Source organism: Schistocerca americana, chromosome 3, assembly GCF_021461395.2.
Source record: "Schistocerca americana isolate TAMUIC-IGC-003095 chromosome 3, iqSchAmer2.1, whole genome shotgun sequence".
NCBI lineage: Eukaryota > Metazoa > Arthropoda > Insecta > Orthoptera > Acrididae > Schistocerca > Schistocerca americana.
The window spans coordinates 814308327-814329513 of NC_060121.1; the positions used below are offsets into that span (position 1 = coordinate 814308327).

Genomic DNA, 21187 nt, shown 5'->3' on the forward strand with positions numbered 1-21187 from the left:
GGCTCTGAGTACTATGGGACTTAACATCTGAGGTCATCAGTCCCCTAGAACTTAGAACTACTTAAACCTAACTACCCTAAGGACATCACACACATCCATGCCCGAGGCAGGATTCGAACCTGCGACCGTAGCGGTCTCGCGGTTCCAGACTGCAGCGCCAGAACCGCGCGGCCACTTCGGCCGGCTGCGATTCCAGTGTGCTAACTACTGCGCCACTTCACTCGGTGAGAGGGAACTGTGGTGGACAAAAATTACAGGGGTACATACAACAAATAATTGAGGTCGAAGGATGATAGTGATATTCTGAGATGTCGATGGGGTCACAGGAGACGAAATCGTGGTTGTAAAGCTTAACAGGAAATTATCTCTGGACGTGTAATTTTCCAGTACTTTCAGTGTCACTGTCAACCTGCATCTTTAATGAAATGTAACCGTGTCCCATCAGAAAAGGTCAATGTTCCGGTAGTGACATAAATAGCTATTTGAAGGAAAAACTTGTACACAAATTTATGCTCTGATATATAGTGCACGCTTTATGTGATTTGACTAGAGATTTTCTTTTGCTTATACAAGAGTCATTGTAAAGCTGTCGGCATGGCTTACCAGAGTAGATGATGGAGAAGCGGCTGCGCTCTTGTGGAGGTGCCCACTTGGAGATCATCAGCTGTATCGCTGGGAAAGTCACCCCCTGAGAAATGAGAAACACCGTGAACGAACTTACACAGATGCTTTTTCAATGCGTATCCTGTAGTAAAACTAAACAACTCCTGTGTTTGTACATAAACGAAAACTAATCTATTATTCACAACATCAAGAAAGAAAGAGGTTAATAACTAAATGAGAAACTTTCAAGCTTGCACTTTATCTCTGAGATGTAACGAGATAGACTCCTGGGACGTGCGACTAGTAATTGGTCTACTAAACAAACTCGTTATCCTCATTTCCCTTCCGTTTAGCTCTATTAAAGCGCAGGCGTCAGTACAGCCGACGCGTAGGAGCTAATACGTGAGACGCGCAAAGATAAATTGAAAACAAACACCGGGAAGTATTCTGGATGCGAATATTAGCGCCCACTCGCTAACTACACTAACCTTGTGGCGGGAATATCGACTGCGAACTGGGCGTTATTATTCAGTGTCTAAGTGGTTCTAAGGAAACGAGGATCCCTTGCCGTAGAAATTCAAGAAAGATGTCCGACTTTCGGTGGAAGACTCATACATCTGGAGACGGAATTTGAAAACTGATTATACTAGGAACCACGCGATTCGGTGTACTGTAAAATTATCTCTTTCTTCAATTATCCCAAGGGTAAAAGAATCCCAGCAGATTTCCCTGTGCGATTTGCGTAATGTGACTTATTCGAATAAGAGTTTCCTAGTACTTTGTTCATTTTTGGGAAAAGACGTTTTATTATCAGACGCATGATGACAGGTTAGTGTAAGCGCGAGTTAAGTCATTGCAAATGTGAAATGCTGGTACATTAACACTATGCCGTCCGGCGACACCACAGTGGTGTCGTCTGCACAGTATCGCTCAGTGTCCGGCGACAGCACAGTGGTGTCGTGAGCATAGTATCACGCATTGGCCGGCGACAGCACTTTAGTATCTTTTGCATTCTGTTGGTGTTTTGTTTAGGTAACAATAAGTTACACACGTCAACAAGTACTTGTGCCCTTTCATCATGGTGGTCAAAAGAGACAATAGGATTATTTACGATGAATGCCCGGAAGTCTTGTCTGACGTTCCGGACGACTTGACCGATTAGGAAAAAGACATTAGATATAAAAAAAAACGAAAGTGAAGCAGAATCGTAGGAAGCTAGTGAAATACGTGCAAGAAGAATTCGGCGAACACTACGGTTGCCAACTGATTCGGCTGAATCAGAGGAAGAAGGCAGTGTACAGTGGTCAGACTTTGATTTACCGAGGACCAATAATAAATTTGGAGGATCCCCGGCTCCAAAAATTGTTCCCAAAGATCACAGAGCGTCGAAGATATCATGTAATTATATATAGGGAACGATCTATTTGAATATATTAGCAACGAAACCAACAAGTACTACGGTCAAAATTGCAATAGAAGAAAGGTAGGTTAAAAAAATTTGTCGACGTTATAGGACCCGAACTTAGAAAATGGTTTGGGCTTGCTATCCTTAGGAACTGTAAAAAAAAGCAAGGATCGATGATTATTGGTCAACGAATCCGTTGATAGACACACCGATATTTCGAAAAACGATGTCCCGCAACCGATTCTGACAAATATTATCATTTTTACATTTTTCCGGCAGCAACAATAAACCGGATAATGCCGACCGGCTTGTCAAAGCGCAATTCTGAATTGATTATTTTTCCAAAAAGTTTAAAGAAACGTGTAATCAAAGTCAAAACATCTCTATTGATGAAGGAATGATATCGTGGCGTGGACGATTAAATTTTAAAGTTTACAATCCGTTGAAAATTACGAAATACGGCATACTCATTCGGACGCTGTGTGATTCGATTACGGGATACATTTCCTCATTCAAGATATATTCCGGCGCTGGACAGCCTTTAGCAAAAACAGTGATGAACTATTGATACCTTCTGATGGAAAGTGGCATCACCTCTGCATGGATAATTATTATAACAGTGTAGAACTTGCAGAGAAAATTCGAGTTTGTGGACCGATACACCAAAATAGAGGATTTCCGGAAAATTAAAGTGCGCAAAAGTCAATGTGTTTGAAGCTTGTCATCAACGGGAAGGTGGCAAGCGGCCGGCGACAAGCGAAGTAATCCGAATTAGCGCTGCCGGCGCGAAGCGAATAAATTTGTACGAGACGTGCGGACGGCAAAGTGTTGATAACCAGTGCAACCGCAAGAATACTGAACGCAAGCACGCAAACGTGAATGCATTGTTTTGTACACATACCGGATATCAATTTGCGGCACGGAGTCCCTGCCTGTTGCACTTGGTCGGTCAATAGAGAAACAGTTAATGCTGTTTGTGAATGACTCTGGAGTTGTCGTCCGATTATATACCATATGTGCTCGACTGGAGACAGAGCTGGTGGTCTAGCATGCCAAGACAACAAGTAGACGCTCTGTAGACCATCTTGGGTTACAACAGCGGTATGTGGACGACCGTTATCCATCTGAGAAACATCCTGTGGAATGTTGTTTATGAGTGACAGCTGAGCAGCTCGAGTCACCATACTGACGCACAAATTTGTAGTCAGAATGCGTTCGAAAGCCAAGAGCGTGCTCCTGCTGTCATGCATAATCGCACCTTGGACCATTACCCCCAGGTGTAGGTACAAAGTGTCTAGTTCACTGACAGAGTGATTGCCCTCCTTCTAACCAGTACACTGCCAATACTAGCACCTGAGCAGGAACAGCTTTCATCAGACACGGACCTCCCTCCTACTCTCCAATGAGCTCTCGCTTGACACCACTGAAGTCGCAAATGGTGGTAGTTTGGGGTCAGTGGAATGCATGCGACAGGATGTTTGGTTCGTAGTTGCCCTCGAAGCAACCGAGTTGTAACGGTTCGTTGTGTCACTGTGGTGCCAACTGCCACTGAAATTGCTGCTGCGGATGCAGTAAGATGTGCCACAACCACACGCCAAACACGACGGTCTTCCCCCCCGGTAGTGCCACGTGCCCGTCTGGAGTCTGGTCTGCCTGGACCCTACATTCACGTGACCACCGCTGCCAGCAGTCATGTACAGTGACAACGTTCCTGCCAAGTCGTTCTGCAGTATCGCAGAAGAAACAATCAGCTCTGTTACACTACGTCTTTCAAACTCAGTGAGGTGTTGATAACGCGTCTTTGTTACCTTAAAGGCATTCCTGACGAACAGCAACTCTCCACATCCAATTTCAAAGGTAACTAACGTTCACGGTCGTTACAGTGTGTATTTAAAGGTAATATTATTTTCGTCTTCATAGTGGCGCTACTAGCGCCACTCTTACGCAATTGGCGAGAAATTAGAATAGACATCACCTTTCAGAGTAGAAACACGCATACCAAATTTCTTTTATTTCGCACAACTCCGTCTTCGTGGTGCGATTTTTTTCCCATCAGTGTATAACCAAATTCTTCATTCAGAGACATGCAGCACATTATTATAGTAGTTAAAGGCTACGATACGATAACGGAATAGGTATCTTTGGGACAGCCGTTTCAAGGAGATATGTTCTAATCATAAATGGATCTTGCTGTTTATTGAAAAACATTTCTTAAACCTAATGTTTGGCAAGTAGCTGCTTTCCTGTTGAAATTCATAAACATTACTTTCTCAGTTTGAGTAAATATTAAGCTATCGATAACTCGTAAACAAATTTGGTGTTATTTTTGTTTTTCTTCAATGAAGGAGTAAATATCTGCGCCCTGCATAATCTCTAAAACATATTAAACATAATGAGATTTTCACTCTGCAGCGGAGTGTGCGCTGATATGAAACTTCCTGGCAGATTAAAACTGTGTGCCGGACCGAAACTCGAAAACGGGACCTTTACCTTTCGCGGGCAAATGTCCTATCATCTGAGCTACCCAAGCACGACTCTCGGCCCCTCCTCAGAGCTTTACTTCTGCCAGTACCTCGTCTCCTACCTTCCAAACTTTACAGAAGCTCTCCTGCGAACCTTGCAGAACTAGCACTCCTGAAAGAAAGGATAGGTCCTGAGTTCGAATCTCGGTCCGGCACACAGTTTTAATCTGCCAGGAAGTTTCATATCAGCGCACACTGCGCTGCACAGTGAAGATCTCATTCTGGAAACATCCCCCAGGCTGCGGCTAAGCCATGTCTCCGCAATATCCTTTCTTTCAGGAGTGCTAGTTCTGCACGGTTCGCAGGAGAGCTTCTGTAAAGTTTGGAAAGTAGGAGATGAGGTACTGGCAGAAGTAAAGCTGTGAGGACGGGGTGTGAGTCGTGTTTGGGTAGCTCAGATGGCAGAGCACTTGCACGCGAAAGGCAAAGGTCCCAAGTTCGAGTCTCGGTCCGGCACTCAGTTTTATCCTGCAGGAAGTTTCATATTAAACATAGTTTACTGCCTCAGTTACTAATTACTAATTAGATCAGCTCAAAAGCTTTTTGTAACACATGTCTATCCTAAAATGCCATATTTTTACCTTACATTAATCCTTGACAACTGTATGTCAGTGTGGTTTCTTTAAAGGACATGATACAATTAATAGCCGATAGTACTAATGAGTAAATTCCTTGTGTTTTTTTTTTTTTTTGTTTAAATTCCTTTAAGTTTCATAAAAGCTTAGCTCACAACATTTTACCTCGAAGTTTACAGATATCGTTTTTAATATCCGAACTCATCTATGTATTACACTTGTTTTTAAGCTTCTTGTAGAACTCGTTTGTAAAGGCACTCGTTTTTACGAGCTTTTTACGACATCTTTTAGTTAAAGACAATTTTTAATCAAGCCATTACAGTAAACTTTGCCAACTCTGCACCCAGACGTCTCGCGCCTGTGGATGTGGAGTTGGATAACACTTGCACCCTGCGTTTTATCCAGTCTGACAAAGCATGACTTGCTGACCACATGACGCTGCTGAATCTTGTACATCATCATCTGCAGCAGAACATACTTCTGTCTTTGCTCTGTGCTAATAATTTCACGACTGCTGCTTCAATAAGACCGAAACTGCAGTGGCAGACCCACGTGCAATATGATCGTCTCCGTCAGTCTGAGCTCCGATAGAGTACATAGAAACGTTTGCTACTGTTGGAATGCTTCAGATTAAAGATGGATCTGTAAGGAATGTTGGCTTATTCCAATACCTTAGCTAGCATGTGCAAAATGATGACAGCGTCAGTTGTTATGAGGGAGCTAGGGCGGTAGCTCACTGAAATGCTGTGTGACAACCAAATGAGAATACACTTGAAGACCAACTGTAGCACTGTATGGCAGAAAGCGCTGGTCAATAACGGTCCCCAGTCCCAGGCATCTTCATGTCGCGGAAATGCTTATGCTCCATTAAATAATACTCATATCCGTAACAGATCAACGAACAATGACAACGTCTGGCAAAATCTGGTTTATGGTATGGGCATGCGCTGAGTCCAGCGCCACTCTCGTCTTCGCTGGTCAGCGTGGCTCAGTTCGAAACGGATTCATCACTGAAGACAATTATACTCTGTTCAGTGAGATTCCACGCCAAAGACGTTTCTGGGAACATCCCTGAGAGCAGTGGTCTACCAACCCGTCTGTAGTCCGCCATGCGGTCCGACAACCACAAGAAATGTTGTGAAGTGTCGTTTTTTTCATAGAAAGTCTCCTTTGTTTGTCTTCCGCGTAGCTCTTGCAGCACAGTGGGACGTGGACGATATTCTACGCCCCGTTTTGTTGCTCTTCATGGCAACATTTCAGAAAGTAATGCCCGCCCGCACATGCGGAGAGTTTCTAATGCTTAACCAGCAATTGAGAAGATTTGGAACAATATGGGAAGGGCCCTCTCACCATCTCTGGATTTTCACAATCTAAAGAGTCAAACGGAGATAATTTAGCGCGATATCTCCCAGGAGGACATCCAATCACTCAACCGATCAATGCCAAGCCAAATAACTGCTTGCATAACAGCCGGAGGTGGGCCAAGGCGCTGTGAAGCTCTTTCTCTTGAATAAATTATCCAATGTTTCTGAAATTATAATCATTTGTTTGTCTATATATGTACACTATGTGATCAAAACTATCTGGACACCACCAAAAACATACGTTTTTCATATTAGGTGCATTGTGCTGCCACCTACTTCCAGACTCCATATCACTGATCTCAGTGGTCATTAGATATCATCAGGGACCAGAACTGGGCGCTCCGCGGAACTCACGGATTTCGAACTTGGACAGGTGATGGGTGTTACTTAAGCCATACGTCTGTACGCGAGATTTCCACATTCCTAAACATCCATAGGTCCACTGTTTCCGAGGTGATAGTGAAGTGGAAACGTGAAGGGACGCGTACAGCAAGGGACAAAAAAATGTGTGTGAAATCTTATGGGACTTAACTGCTAAGGCCATTAGTCCCTAAGCTTACACACTACTTAACCTAAATCATCCTAAGGACAAACACACACACCCATGCCCGAGGGAGGACTCGAACCTCCGCCGGCACCAGCCGCACAGTCCATGATTGCAGCGCCTTAGAGCAAGGGACACGTACAGCACAAAAGCGTACTGGCCGACCTCGTCTGTTGGCTTACAGAGATCGCCGACAGTTTAACAGGGTCGTAATGTGTAATAGGAGCTATCCAGACCATCACACAGGAATTCCAAACTCCATCAGTATCAACTACAAGTACTATGACAGTTAGGCGGGAGGTGAGAAAACTTGGATTTCGTGATCGAGTGGCTACTCATAAGCCACACATCACGCCGGTAAATGTCAAACGACGCCTCGCTTGGTGTAAGGAGCGTAAACATTGGACGACTGAACAGTGGAGAAAGTTGTGTGAAGTGACGAATCACGGTACACAATGTGGCGATCCGATGGCAGGGTGTGGGTATGGCAAATGCCCGATGAAGGTCATCTGCCAGCGTGTGTAGTGCCAACAGTAAAATTCGGAGGCGGTCGTGTTATTGTGTGGGCGTGTCTTTCATGGAGGGGCCTTGCACAACTTGTCGTTTTGCGTGGCACTAACACGGCACGGAACTAAATTGATGTTTTAAGCACCTTCTTGCTTCCCAATGCTGAAAAGCAATTCGGGGATGGCGATTGCATCTTTCAACACGATCGAGCACCTGTTCATAAAGCACGGCCTGTGACGGAGTGGTTACACGACAATAACATCCCTGTAATGGACTGGCCTGCACAGAGTTCTGACCTGAATCCTGAAGAACACGTACGGGATGTTTTGGAACGCCGACTTCGTGCCAGGCCTCACCTACCGATGCTGTTAGCTCTCCTCAGTGCAGCACTCCGTGAAGAATGGGCTGCCATTCCCCAGGAAACCTTCCGGCATCTGACTGAACGTATGCCTGCGAGAGTGGAAGCTGTCATCAATGCTAAGGGTGGGACAACACCATACTGAATTCCAGCTTTACCGATGGAGGACGCCACGAACTTGTAAGTCATTTTCAGCTAGGTGACCGGATGCTTTTGATCACATAGTGTACAACATGTCTACCAATTTCCGACACAATCCGCTAATTCCTTCGTGTTTCTTTTATTTCCTTTTGGAAGTCGTTTCTGAAAGTATTTGTATGAAGTGTAGCCATGTATGGAAGTGAAACGTGGACGATAAATAGTTTAAACAAGAAGAGAATAGAAGCTCTCGAAATGTGTTGCTACAGAAGAATGCTACAGAAGAATGTTGAAGATTAGATGGCTAGATCACATAACTAATGAGGAGGTATTGAATAGAATTGGGGAGAAAAGGAGCTTGTGGCATAACTTGACTAGAAGAAGGGATCGGTTGGTAGGACATGTTCTGAGACATCGAGGGATCACCGGTTTAGTATTGGAGGGCAGCGTGGAGCGTAAAAATCGAAGAGGGAGACCAAGAGAGAAAACACTAAGCAGATTCAGAAGGATGTAGGCTGCAGTAGGTACTGGGAGATGAAGAAACTTGCATAGGATTGAGTAGCATGGAGAGCTGCATCAAACCAGTCTCAGGACTGAAGACCGCAACAACAACAGTTAAGTTTAAAATCTAAGTTCGAAGTTTGAACTCACCATTATTAGTATTGCACTTAAATCTATGATTATGACCTCAAATCTGCAGAATATCGCTGTGCGAGCGTGTAAAACAGGGTAATGTTGTTTCTTCCGTCATTTCCGTCTTCGATAAGTCAGTCTCTCTATTAATTTTTTTGCTTAGTGGAGGATCGTTCCCTTTCTGTCTTGTCTTTCAAAGCTCCGTGTAGTTCTTCGCTTCTACCTGTAGACGCACGAAATGTGTCAGCTTTGTTATTGATATCAATTGGGTCAGCCTGTAAATGTGGAAGCCTCTTCCTGGCGGTGTTGTTCTCTGGGAGGGCAGTCAGATCACAAAACTGTCCACGTGGGCAGGCCCTCACACGAACGAGTGAAAAGTGTTTCGGTGTTAAATATGGCTTGCAATGTCTAAAATTCCTTGGCATTTTCGAAACCCCTAATTTTCATGTCATTTTACTCTCGGAAAGTTAGCTGATGAATTTGGACATAGATACATGCTGCACCACACATACATTTTTTTTCATTTTTCAATTTATCTTCATGTTTAATTGTAGTAAGGTATTTGTTACCGTTATTTTCCATTTCATTGCTTTAAAAGAAAAGACATTGATGACGAAACTGTGGTAAAATATGTGATAGGAAACGAGAAAATTAGTCTGTTTTAAACGACGAAAAGCATTGTTTTTACTCATTACACTTTAGAAAACAAATATAAATTGTTAAACAGGTAGAAAAGAAGAAGGCAATTTGTTTTTTGAGAGGTATGAGTGCTGAAAAGATAATAATGAGTAGTGTTTGTCTGGCTGTGGGTCCCTCCGGCGTGGAATAGAGATGTATTTTTTTTTTTTTTAAGTGATTCTGTTCAAAAAATGGCTCTGAGCACTATGGGACTCAACTGCTGAGGTCATTAGTCCCCTAGAACTTAGAACTAGTTAAACCTAACTAACCTAAGGACATCACAAACATCCATGCCCGAGGCAGGATTCGAACCTGCGACCGTAGCGGTCTTGCGGTTCCAGACTGCAGCGCCTTTAACCGCACGGCCACTTCGGCCGGCAAAGTGATTCTGTCTAACACTAGAACATTAAAAGGGGAAAATGCTAGTAAACCATTGTAAGGTTTACTGTTCCACAATTTATTCACGAGAAGTCATAATTTGTAGTTTATGCCTCAGTTATTACAATTATTAGATCTCCAATGGCATGTTACATACCAAATTAAGTACAAAACGTGCAGTGCATTTTCAACTTCTCGCGGCGTAATGAATAGTCCATTGAATTTCGGGCACGCAGTCGCGAAAAAAAAAAAAAAAATTGCGCGGTTGCATGCCCGAAATTTAATGGACTACAAAATGTGCTGTTTTATACCCTACTGCAATCTTTGAGTTTACGAGAGTTCAGTAATCGAGGGTTAATGTGTCACTCGAGATGATGCTATCTTTAATAAAAAAATATTGAAAAAAGTTCCATCTGAGAACTCGCTGACTGCAGATATTAGTTTATTTGTCTCTAGTTTTATTACAGTATTTTGCTACGCAGATTAGTCACACTTTCCAATTATTTTTTTTATTACTTTATGTGTATCAGTTAGCTGAAACTTACAGGCCGTAAGCAACGATGAAAATATTTCTGTTGTGTGTCTGACGTGTGTTTCACGTGTGTATGTGTGAATGCAGTGTTTTAATTACCAGAATACTACTACAGCTAATTTAAAATTAATTAGTCAACTCTTTCAATTTTAGCACATAATACCGCAGTAAAATAGTTAAAAGTCATTCATTCATTCGGGTATAAGAATGACTTTAAAGATAAATTTCATGGTGTTGAGACAGCCACCAGCCACAAATTTTGAAACGTCCCCTTAGAAAAATTAGTTAATTACTGTGCTGATAAACCTCTACGTTATTTGATTTTCAAACAGCTGAGCAAAACTGAACGTACTCAGACATTACTTTCTTTACTTATTCTGAACAACACTAAACTGACACACAGTATTTTTAGCGCAACGCAATCTGACTTTGAAAAATCCCTACAAAAGAATGGCCCTGACTAACAATAACCTAAACCTTTCATGAATCACTTACCTGACAAAAATCTTCGTTACTCGAACTACTGCAATACAGCGAGCGCCACTACTGCCAACTAAATAAAAGATTCTTACTACTGAAGGCACTAACTACCGATAGGCATAGTTAGCAAATGAATGATTTTGATAGAGAACAAAAAATGTATTTACCTTAATAGTGTTCAAAAGTCATGTATTACAAGTTTACTCTTTCTGGCAGACACACGTCCAGATCGTCCGCTCTTAAAATTCTGTCATCTCTCCTCCCACATCCACCACTGCTGGCGGCTCACCTCCAACTACAATAGAGAATATTTCAACAACGCCAACCAGCCACAGACTGCACACAGCAGTCAGTGATTTTCATACAGAGCGCTACGTGGCGTTACCAACATAAAACCTAAACAGCCTACTTAAAATTTATTTTCAGTTCCTTTATTCAAAAGGTACCGTTACCGGTTTCGAATCATTACGATTCATCTTCAGACGGTTTTCATGCTTTCATTTCATGTGGTGCGTTTTTTTTACAGATTAATTGTGCTAAAATATAAATAATACATAATTATAAACACGCCACATAGATGGTTGCGTTACAGATTTGCATTGGATGTGCCTTACGTGAAATGTCGGTTTGTAGTGTTTGTTTTCATAGTCCAAGAGATGTGAATACATTCCCACTTCGCCGGCCGCTGTGGCCGAGCGGTTCTAGGCGCTTCAGTCTGGAACCGCGCGACCGCTACGGTCGCAGGCTCGAATCCTGCCTCGGGAATGGATGTGTGTGATGTACTTAGGTTAGTTAGGTTCAAGTAGTACTAAGTTCTAGGGGACTGATGACCTCAGATGTTAAGTCCCATAGTGCTCATAGCCATTTGAACCATTTTGAACCATTCCCACTGCATTCTTATCGTTGCACATGTAATTTTTTCTCACTGAGCGCTTGCTGTCTCAACACCATCAACCTTTGTCTTCAAATAACAGCCACAGTCTCCAATCATGTCATCATATGACAAAATTGCTTGACTTTAAATATAATACTAACAGAAAAAAGAAGACGATGACAAAATGTAGGAGCAATGTGGAAACTCACAGATGAAGACCATAATGCATGCAAAAGTCTAGCTGAGACCTTCGACGGCAGAGAACGTCAACATGGCGGATGATGCTGATGGACCGATACTTCCAACTTACTAGGGGCGCTGCACTTTGCGCCGGCTTACCTCTACGAGGCCCTCGAGGATCCTCATGGCGAAGAAGAAGTACTCGTTGACCCAGGCGGTGAAGGGGCTGACCACGGTGAGGATGGCGGGCACTAGCGCGCCGAGACCGAACACCAGCTTGCCGCCGAAGCGCTCGGCGAGCAGCCCGCCCGGCACCTGGCCCACCGTGTAGCCGTAGAAGAAGCCGGCCAGCATCATGCCCTGCATCTCCTCGTCCCACACGAACGAGCCGTCCTGCAACACGGGGCGCACCCACCAGTCGCTACAGCCGTCCGCCAGACAGATCACTCTCCCAGACTCCGCCATCAGCCACGTTTCCGGTTAAGTCCTCTTAGCTAGTGCTCTTTTCATAAGCAGTATCTGTCATGCAAGCTTTCCAGTTCGTCAGAATGCTTGGGCTGAAGAAAATCTTGATCACATCCAACTCACTATTGTCAGCTTGCAACACTCCAATAAATCTGAAGGGATGGCATGAAGCTCTGGACATGATGCAGCAGGTTGTTGAGTTGCACGACATGGAACTTCAGTGAAGTTTCTTTAGGTACTACAATAGCGAGTCGTTTACATCTCTAATACACTACTGGCCATTAAAATTGCTACACCAAGAAGAAATACAGATGATAAGCGGGTTTGTTGTTGTTGTGGTCTTCAGTCCTGAGACTGGTTTGATGCAGCTCTCCATGCTACTCTATCCTGTGCAAGCTTTTTCATATCCCAGTACCTACTGCAACCTACATCCTTCTGAAGCCGCTTAGTGTATTCATCTCTCGGTCTCCCTCTACGATTTTTACCCTCCACGCTGCCCTCCAATACTAAATTGGTGATCCCTTCATGCCTCAGAACATGTCCTACCAACCGATCCCTTCTTCTGGTCAAGTTGTGCCACAAACTTCTCTTCTCCCCAATCCTATTCAATAGTTCCTCATTAGTTACGCGATCTACCCATCTAATCTTCAGCATTCTTCTGTAGCACCACATTTCGAAAGCTTCTATTCCCTTCTTGTCCAAACTATTTATCGTCCATGTTTCACTTCCATACCTGGCTACACTCCATACGAATACTTTCAGAAATGACTTCCTGACACTTAAATCAATACTGGATGTTAACAAATTTCTCTTCTTCAGAAACGCTTTCCTTGCCATTGCCAGCCTACATTTTATATCCTCTCTACTTCGACCATCATCAGTTATTTTGCTCCCCAAATAGCAAAACTCCTTTACTACTTTAAGTGCCTCATTTCCTAATCTAATTCCCTCAGCATCACCCGACTTAATTAGACTACATTCCATTATCCTTGTTTTGCTTTTGTTGATGTTCATCTTATATCCTCCTTTCAAGACACTGTCCATTCCATTCAACTGCTCTTCCAAGTCCTTTGCTGTCTCTGACAGAATTACAATGTCATCGGCGAACCTCAAAGTTTTTATTTCTTCTCCATGAATTTTAATACCTACTCCGAATTTTTGTTTTGTTTCCTTTACTGCTTGCTCAATATACAGATTGAACAACATCGGGGAGAGGCTACAACCCTGTCTTACTCCCTTCCCAACCACTGCTTCCCTTTCATGTCCCTCGACTCTTATAACTGCCATCTGGTTTCTGTACAAATTGTAAATAGCCTTTCACTCCCTTTATTTTACCCCTGCCACCTTTAGAATTTGAAAGAGAGTATTCCAGTCAACATTGTCAAAAGCTTTCTCTAAGTCTACAAATGCTAGAAACGTAGGTTTGCCTTTCCTTGATCTTTCTTCTAAGATAAGTCGTAAGGTCAGTATTGCCTCACGTGTTCCAGTGTTTCTACGGAATCCAAACTGATCTTCCCCGAGGTTGGCTTCTACTAGTTTTTCCATTCGTCTGTAAAGAATTCGTGTTAGTATTTTGCAGCTGTGACTTATTAAGCTGATAGTTCGGTAATTTTCACATCTGTCAACACCTGCTTTCTTTGGGATTGGAATTATTATATTCTTCTTGAAGTCAGAGGGTATTTCGCCTGTTTCATACATCTTGCTCACCAGATGGTAGAGTTTTGTCAGGACTGGCTCTCCCACGGCCGTCAGTAGTTCCAATGGAATATTGTCTACTCCGGGGGCCTTGTTTCGACTCAGGTCTTTCAGTGCTCTGTCAAACTCTTCACGCAGTATCGTATCTGCCATTTCATCTTCATCTACATCCTCTTCCATTTCCATAATATTGTCCTCAAGTACATCGCCCTTGTATAGACCCTCTATATACTCCTTCCACCTTCCTGCTTTCCCTTCTTTGCTTAGAACTGGGTTTCCATCTGAGCTCTTGATATTCATGCAAGTGGTTCTCCTTTCTCCAAAGGTCACTTTAATTTTCCTGTAGGCAGTATCTATCTTGCCCCTAGTTCAAAAAATGGTTCAAATGGCTCTGAGCACTATGGGACTTAACATCTATGGTCATCAGTCCCCTAGAACTTAGAACTACTTAAACCTAACTAACCTAAGGACAGCACACAACACCCAGCCATCACGAGGCAGAGAAAATCCCTGACCCCGCCGGGAATCGAACCCGGGAACCCGGGCGTGGGAAGCGAGAACGCTACCGCACGACCACGAGATGCGGGCTCTTGCCCCTAGTGAGATAGGCCTCTACATCCTTACATTTGTCCTCTAGCCATCCCTGCTTAGCCATTTTGCACTTCCTGTCGATCTCATTTTTGAGACGTTTGTATTCCTTTTTGCCTGTTTCATTTACTGCATTTTTATATTTTCTCCTTTCATCAATTAAATTCAATATTTCTTCTGTTACCCAAGGATTTCTACTAGCCCTCGTCTTTTTACCTACTTGATCCTCTGCTGCCTTCACTACTTCATCCCTCAAAGCTACCCATTCTTCTTCTACTGTATTTATTTCCCCCATTCCTGTCAATTGCTCCCTTATGCTCTCCCTGAATCTCTGTACAACCTCTGGTTCTTTTAGTTTATCCAGGTCCCATCTCCTTAAATTCCCACCTTTCTCCAGTTTCTTCAGTTTTAATCTACAGGTCATAACCAATAGATTGTGGTCAGAGTCCACATCTGCCCCTGGAAATGTCTTACAATTTAAAACCTGGTTCCTAAATCTCTGTCTTACCATTATATAATCTATCTGATACCTTTTAGTATCTCCAGGGTTCTTCCATGTATACAACCTTCTTTCATGATTCTTAAACCAAGTGTTAGTTATGATTATGTTGTGCTCTGTGCAAAATTCTACCAGGCGGCTTCCTCTTTCATTTCTGTCCCCCAATCCATATTCACCTACTATGTTTCCTTCTCTCCCTTTTCCTACACTCGAATTCCAGTCACCCATGACTATTAAATTTTCGTCTCCCTTCACAATCTGAATAATTTCTTTTATTTCATCATACATTTCTTCAATTTCTTCGTCATCTGCAGAGCTAGTTGGCATATAAACTTGTACTACTGTAGTAGGTGTGGGCTTCGTATCTATCTTGGCCACAATAATGCGTTCACTATGCTGTTTGTAGTAGCTTACCCGCATTCCTATTTTCCTATTCATTATTAAACCTACTCCTGCATTCCCCCTATTTGATTTTGTGTTTATAACCCTGTAGTCACCTGACCAGAAGTCTTGTTCCTCCTGCCACCGAACTTCACTAATTCCCACTATACCTAACTTCAACCTATCCATTTCCCTTTTTAAATTTTCTAACCTACCTGCACGATTAAGGGATCTGACATTCCACGCTCCGATCCGTAGAACGCCAGTTTTCTTTCTCCTGATAACGACATCCTCTTGAGTAGTCCCCGCCCGGAGATCCGAATGGGGGACTATTTTACCTCCGGAATATTTTACCCAAGAGGACGCCATCATCATGTAATCATACAGTAAAGCTGCATGCCCTCGGGAAAAATTACGGCTGTAGTTTCCCCTTGCTTTCAACCGTTCGCAGTACCAGCACAGCAAGGCCGTTTTGGTTATTGTTACAAGGCCAGATCAGTCAATCATCCAGACTGTTGCCCTTGCAACTACTGAAAAGGCTGCTGCCCCTCTTCAGGAACCACACGTTTGTCTGGCCTCTCAACAGATACCCCTCCGTTGTGGTTGCACCTACGGTACGGCTATCTGTATCGCTGAGGCACGCAAGCCTCCCCACCAACGGCAAGGTCCATGGTTCATGGGGGGGGGGGGGGGATAAGCGGGTATTCATTGGACAAATATATTATACTAGAACTGACATGTGATTACATTTTCACCCAATTTGGCTGCACAGATCCTGAGAAATCAGTACCCAGAACGGCCTTGATACGCCTGGGCATTGAGTCAACAGAGCTTGGATGGCATGTACAGGTACAGCTGCCCATGCAGCTTCAACACGATACCACAGTTCATCAAGAGTAGTGACTGGCGTACTGTGATGAGCCAGTTGCCCGGCCACCATTGACCAGACGTTTTCATCTGGTGAGAGTTCAGGAGAATGTGGTGGCCAGGGCAGCAGTCGAACATTTTCTTTATCCAGGAAAGCCTGTACAGGACCTGCACATGAGGTCGTGTATTATCCTGCTGAAATGTAGGGTTTCGCAGTGATCGAATGAGGGGTAGAGCCACGGGTCGTAACACATCTGAAATGTAACGTCCACTGTTCAAAGTGCAGTCAATGCGAACAAGACGTGACCGAGACGTGTAACCAATGGCACCCCATACCATCACGCCGGGTGATACGCCAGTATGGCGATGACGAATACACGCTTCCAATGTGCGTTCACCGCGATGTCGCCAAACACGGATGTGACCATCATAATGCTGTAAACAGAACCTGGATTCGTCCGAAAAAATGACGTTTTGCCATTCGTGAACCCAGGTTCGTCGTTGAGTACACCATGGCAGGCGCTCCTGTCCGTGATGCAGCGTCAGGGGTATCCGCAACCATGGTCTCCGAGCTGATAGTCCGTGCTGCTGCAAACATCGTCGAACTGTTCGTGTAGATGGTTGTTGTCTTGCAAACGTCCCCATCTGTTGACTCAGGAATCGAGACGTGGCTGCAAGATCCGTTACAGCCATGCGGATAAGATGCCTGTCATATCGACTGCTAGTGATACGAGGCCGTTGGGATCCAGCACGGCTTTCCGTATTACCCTCCTGAACCCACCGGTTCCATATTCTGCTAACAGTCATTGGACCTCGACCAACGCGAGCAGCAATGTCGCGATACGATAAACCGCAATGGCGATGGGCCACAATCCGACATTTATCGAAGTCGGAAACGTGATGGTACGCATTTCTCCTCCTTACACGAGGCATCACAACAACGTTTCACCAGGCAACGCCGGTCAACTGCTGTTTGTGTATGAGAAATCGGTTGGAATCTTTCCTCATGTCAGCACGTTGTAGGTGTCGCCACCGGCGCCAACATTGTGTGAATGCTCTGAAAAGCTAATCATTTGCTTATGACAACATCTTCTTCCTGTCGGTTAAATTTGGCGTCTGTAGCACGTCATCTTCGTAGCGTAGCAATTTTAATGGCCAGTAGTGTACATATTTATCGCAGGAGCCACTGCACCGTGCGTGGCAGGGACTACATCGTACCAACATTATTGGTCTTCTTCCCTACTCCATTCTCGTACTGAACGAGGGAAAAATGACTGTTTATACGCGTCCGCTCGCACTGTTACCTTTATTATCTAATTCCTGTGTTCCTTACGTGAGATATACGTTGTTGGCATCATAACGAAAACCTAAAATGTTTACCGAATGTCGAACCCGACGCCTTCTTTTGCGTCATTTCCTGTCTAAAATAATGCTCTTCTCGTGACGTTTATCTTTCTGATAACGATAGTAATGACGTGTGAAATAGTCTGACGAGGGTTCTGCTTGTGCGACTGAAACACAAATACGAGGTGGTTCTGAAACGTAATGCCTCCGAATTTTTCGTGTGGAAGCTCTTTAAGATTTTTAAGAATCTACATCTTCATTCTTCGTGCCTGTTTGTTTATTTCTCAACATAGTCACCCTGACGACGAACACCTTTCTCCCAACGATAGACCGGTTTACTGATACGATCACTACAGACTGTTGCCGGCCTCGGTAGCCGAGCGGTTCTAGGCGCTAAAGTCTGGAACCGCGCGACCGCTACGGTCGCGGGTTCGAATCCTGCCTCGACCATGGATGTGTGTGATGTCTTTACGTTAGTTGGGTTCAAGTAGTTCTAAGTTCTAGGCGACTGATGACCTCAGAAGTTAAGTCCCATAGTGCTCAGAGCCATTTGAGCCATTTTTTTGAACTATAGAATGTTTCACCTTTGTTGCATCGCTTCGTCATTATCAACATGAACTCCTCGAAAGTGTTCTTTAAGTTACGGAAACAGATTAAAATCGGATGGGTCCAAGTCGGAACTGCATGGAAGATAATAGACGACAGTAAACCCACGACGTCGGTTGGTTGCAAATGTCGCAGTGTTCGTATGTGTTCTGGCCTTGTAATGCTGAAACAGAGGCAGCTCCATGTGTGGACGAACTCTTCGAATTCGAAACTCGATTTCCTCACGACTAGTTACTTTACACACCACCAAGTTACACGCTTAAGTCCGGAGCTCTCTAGCGGCAGAGGGCTGCAGGACATGTAGAAACGAAGAACAAAGATGTGGATTGTTAACAACGTTTGTTTCATTTACGATGCTGTAAGATTTTCATCACAAAAAATTGGGAGGCATTACGTTCTAGCACCCTCGTAATAAAAAGCTAACTGCATACCTTCTTTTCCTGAAAACTGAAAAACACTTCTTGCCGTTAAATTACTGATGAGCAGCTAAGTCTTTTTCTTTTCAGTCACTGACTGCGTTAATAATATACATTACTTCGCTCCATGAAATAAGACCTTCCCTGTGAACAAACACATACAGTTTAAACGACGAAGTTATTAACACTTATCAAAGAAATGGAACTTCGATAAGAGCATTACTACCCTCATTGTTTGAACTGTATTTTTTTCACAGGACATAGCTTATTCTAAAAAACAAAAATAAGGTTCAGATGGCTCTGAGCACTATGCGACTCAACTTCTGAGGTCATCAGTCGCCTAGAACTTAGAATTAATTAAACCTAACTAACCTAAGGACATCACACACATCCATGCCCGAGGCAGGATTCGAACCTGCGACCGTAGCGGTCACGCGGTTCCAGACTGAAGCGCCTTTAACCGCACGGCCACACCGGCCGGCGAATAAGGTTCCCCGGCCCATTTTTCTGTCTGTATGTGAAAGATAATCTCAGGAACTACTGTGGGTATTTTGATACGATTTTTACGAACAGATAGATTCATAAGAAAAGTTTGTGTACATGCTTAATCTATTACCACTACGCCACATATGTCGTAGACAATTAGTGCCACCTGTTCGAAGCCGGGGAGGATCTCTAGCAATACATATTAACAAAAGGAAAACATCGAATAAACAGTAAAAGACTTAGAAGCTCATCAAAAATTTAGCTGCAAGAAGTCATATTGTATCCAAGAAAGCTTTTACGACAGTCGTTCAATAAGTAATGCCCCAGTTTTTTTTTTTTTTTCAGAACATATTTACTGTCAAGAGTCAGAATTTGGTGACAATATCCATCAACACGTCTTGTCCATGTCCTATTTTTCTACGTAGTCTCCATCATGTTCTATGGCCGTACGTCAACGTTGCGGAAGAGCATGTATTCCCTGCTGGTAAAAGCGCAAAATGGTGCACCCAGCTTTCGACCCCGTAAAGATCCGTGACAGAAAGGTCTCTCCGTCGGTCTCAAAACATTCCAACAATTCAGATGAAATGGCCTTTCTTTGAATCTTGTGGTCCGCTCTGAGCATTCGTGGAACCCACCGTGAACACCTCTTTGAATGTGCGAGAGTCTCGATCATTGCAGACGCACTCCCAATGCTGGCCAACAACTTTAGAGCCAATTGTCGAGTTGGGATGCGCCGGCCGGCACGAATAATGGCGTCCGCACGGTTCTACATCTACATCTACATGGATACTCTGCAAATCACATTTAAGTGCCTGGCAGAATGTTTATCGAACCACCTTCACAATTCTCTATTATTCAAATCTTGTAAAGCGCGCGGAAAGAACGAACACCTACATCTTTCTTTCCCTTATTTTATCATGGTGATCGTTTCTCCCTATGAAGGTCGATGTCAGCAAAATATTTTCCCTTTCGGAGGAGAAATATGGTGATTGGAATTTCGTGAGAAGATTCCGTCGCAACAAAAAACGCCTTTCTTCTAATGATTTCCAGCCCAAATCCTGTATCATTTCTGTGACACTCTATCCCATATTTCGCGATAATACAAAAAGTACTGCCCTTCTTTGAACTTTTTCGATGTACTCCGTCAGTCCTATCTGGTAAGGATCCCACATCGCGCAGCAGTATTCTAAAAGAGGACGGACAAGTGTAGTGTAGGCAGTCTCCATAGTAGATCTGTTACATTTTCTAAGTGTCCTGCCAATAAAACGCAGTCTTTGGTTAGCCTTCCCAACAACATTTTCTATGTGTTCCCTCCAATTTAAGTTGTTCGTAATTGTAATACCTAGGTGTTTAGTTGAATTTACGGCTTTTAGATTAGACTTATTTATCGTGTAACCGAAGTTTAACGAATTCCTTTTAGCACTCACGTGGATGACCTCACACTCTTCGTTATTTAGGGTCAACTACAAATTTTCACACAGTTCAGATATTTTTCCAAATCGTTTTGTGATATGTTTTGATCTTTAGACGACTTTATTAGTCGATAAACGACAGCATTATCTGCAAACAACGGAAGACGGCTGCTCAGTTTGTCTCCTAAATCCTAAGGAACAGCAAAGGGTCTATAACACTACCTTGAGGAACGCCGGAAATCACTTCTGGTTTACTCGATGACTTTCCGTCAGTTACTACGAACTGTGACCTCTCTGACAGGAAACAACAAATTCAGTTACATAACTGAGACGATATCCCATAAGCACACAATTTCACTACAAGCCGTTTGTGTGTCAGAAGCCATTCAGCATGTATGGGGCAGTGGCTGTGACAGGACGTCCCGAGCGTGGCTGAACATGGAGGTCAGTTTGTGCATTTCCTGAGGCTGCAATTTTCTTTACCCATCACCCAAGTGTACTCCTAATAACTGCAGCATCGCCGTAGACTGCACACAAACGTTAATGGATGTTCACCACGGTTTCTTTTACTGCACGCAAGAATTCAATAACAATTCACTGCTTTTAACGTGGGTCGTTTGTCGACGCTGTTTTGATGTTGTACTACGGTTCTGCCAT

The 21187-nt window shown here is 43.6% G+C and overlaps 1 protein-coding gene across 1 annotated transcript in view; it reads right to left on the reverse strand.

The window, feature by feature from the left end:
* LOC124607067 (sialin-like) overlaps positions 1–21187 on the reverse strand; it is a 126626-nt gene that overhangs the window by 55552 nt on the left and 49887 nt on the right. The window contains exons 4-5 of the mRNA XM_047139242.1: positions 11931–12164; positions 604–688 (exon numbers count right to left, since the gene is read on the reverse strand). Of these exons, the coding sequence (XP_046995198.1) occupies positions 604–688; positions 11931–12164 (319 nt within the window). The remainder of the gene's footprint in view (positions 1–603; positions 689–11930; positions 12165–21187) is intronic.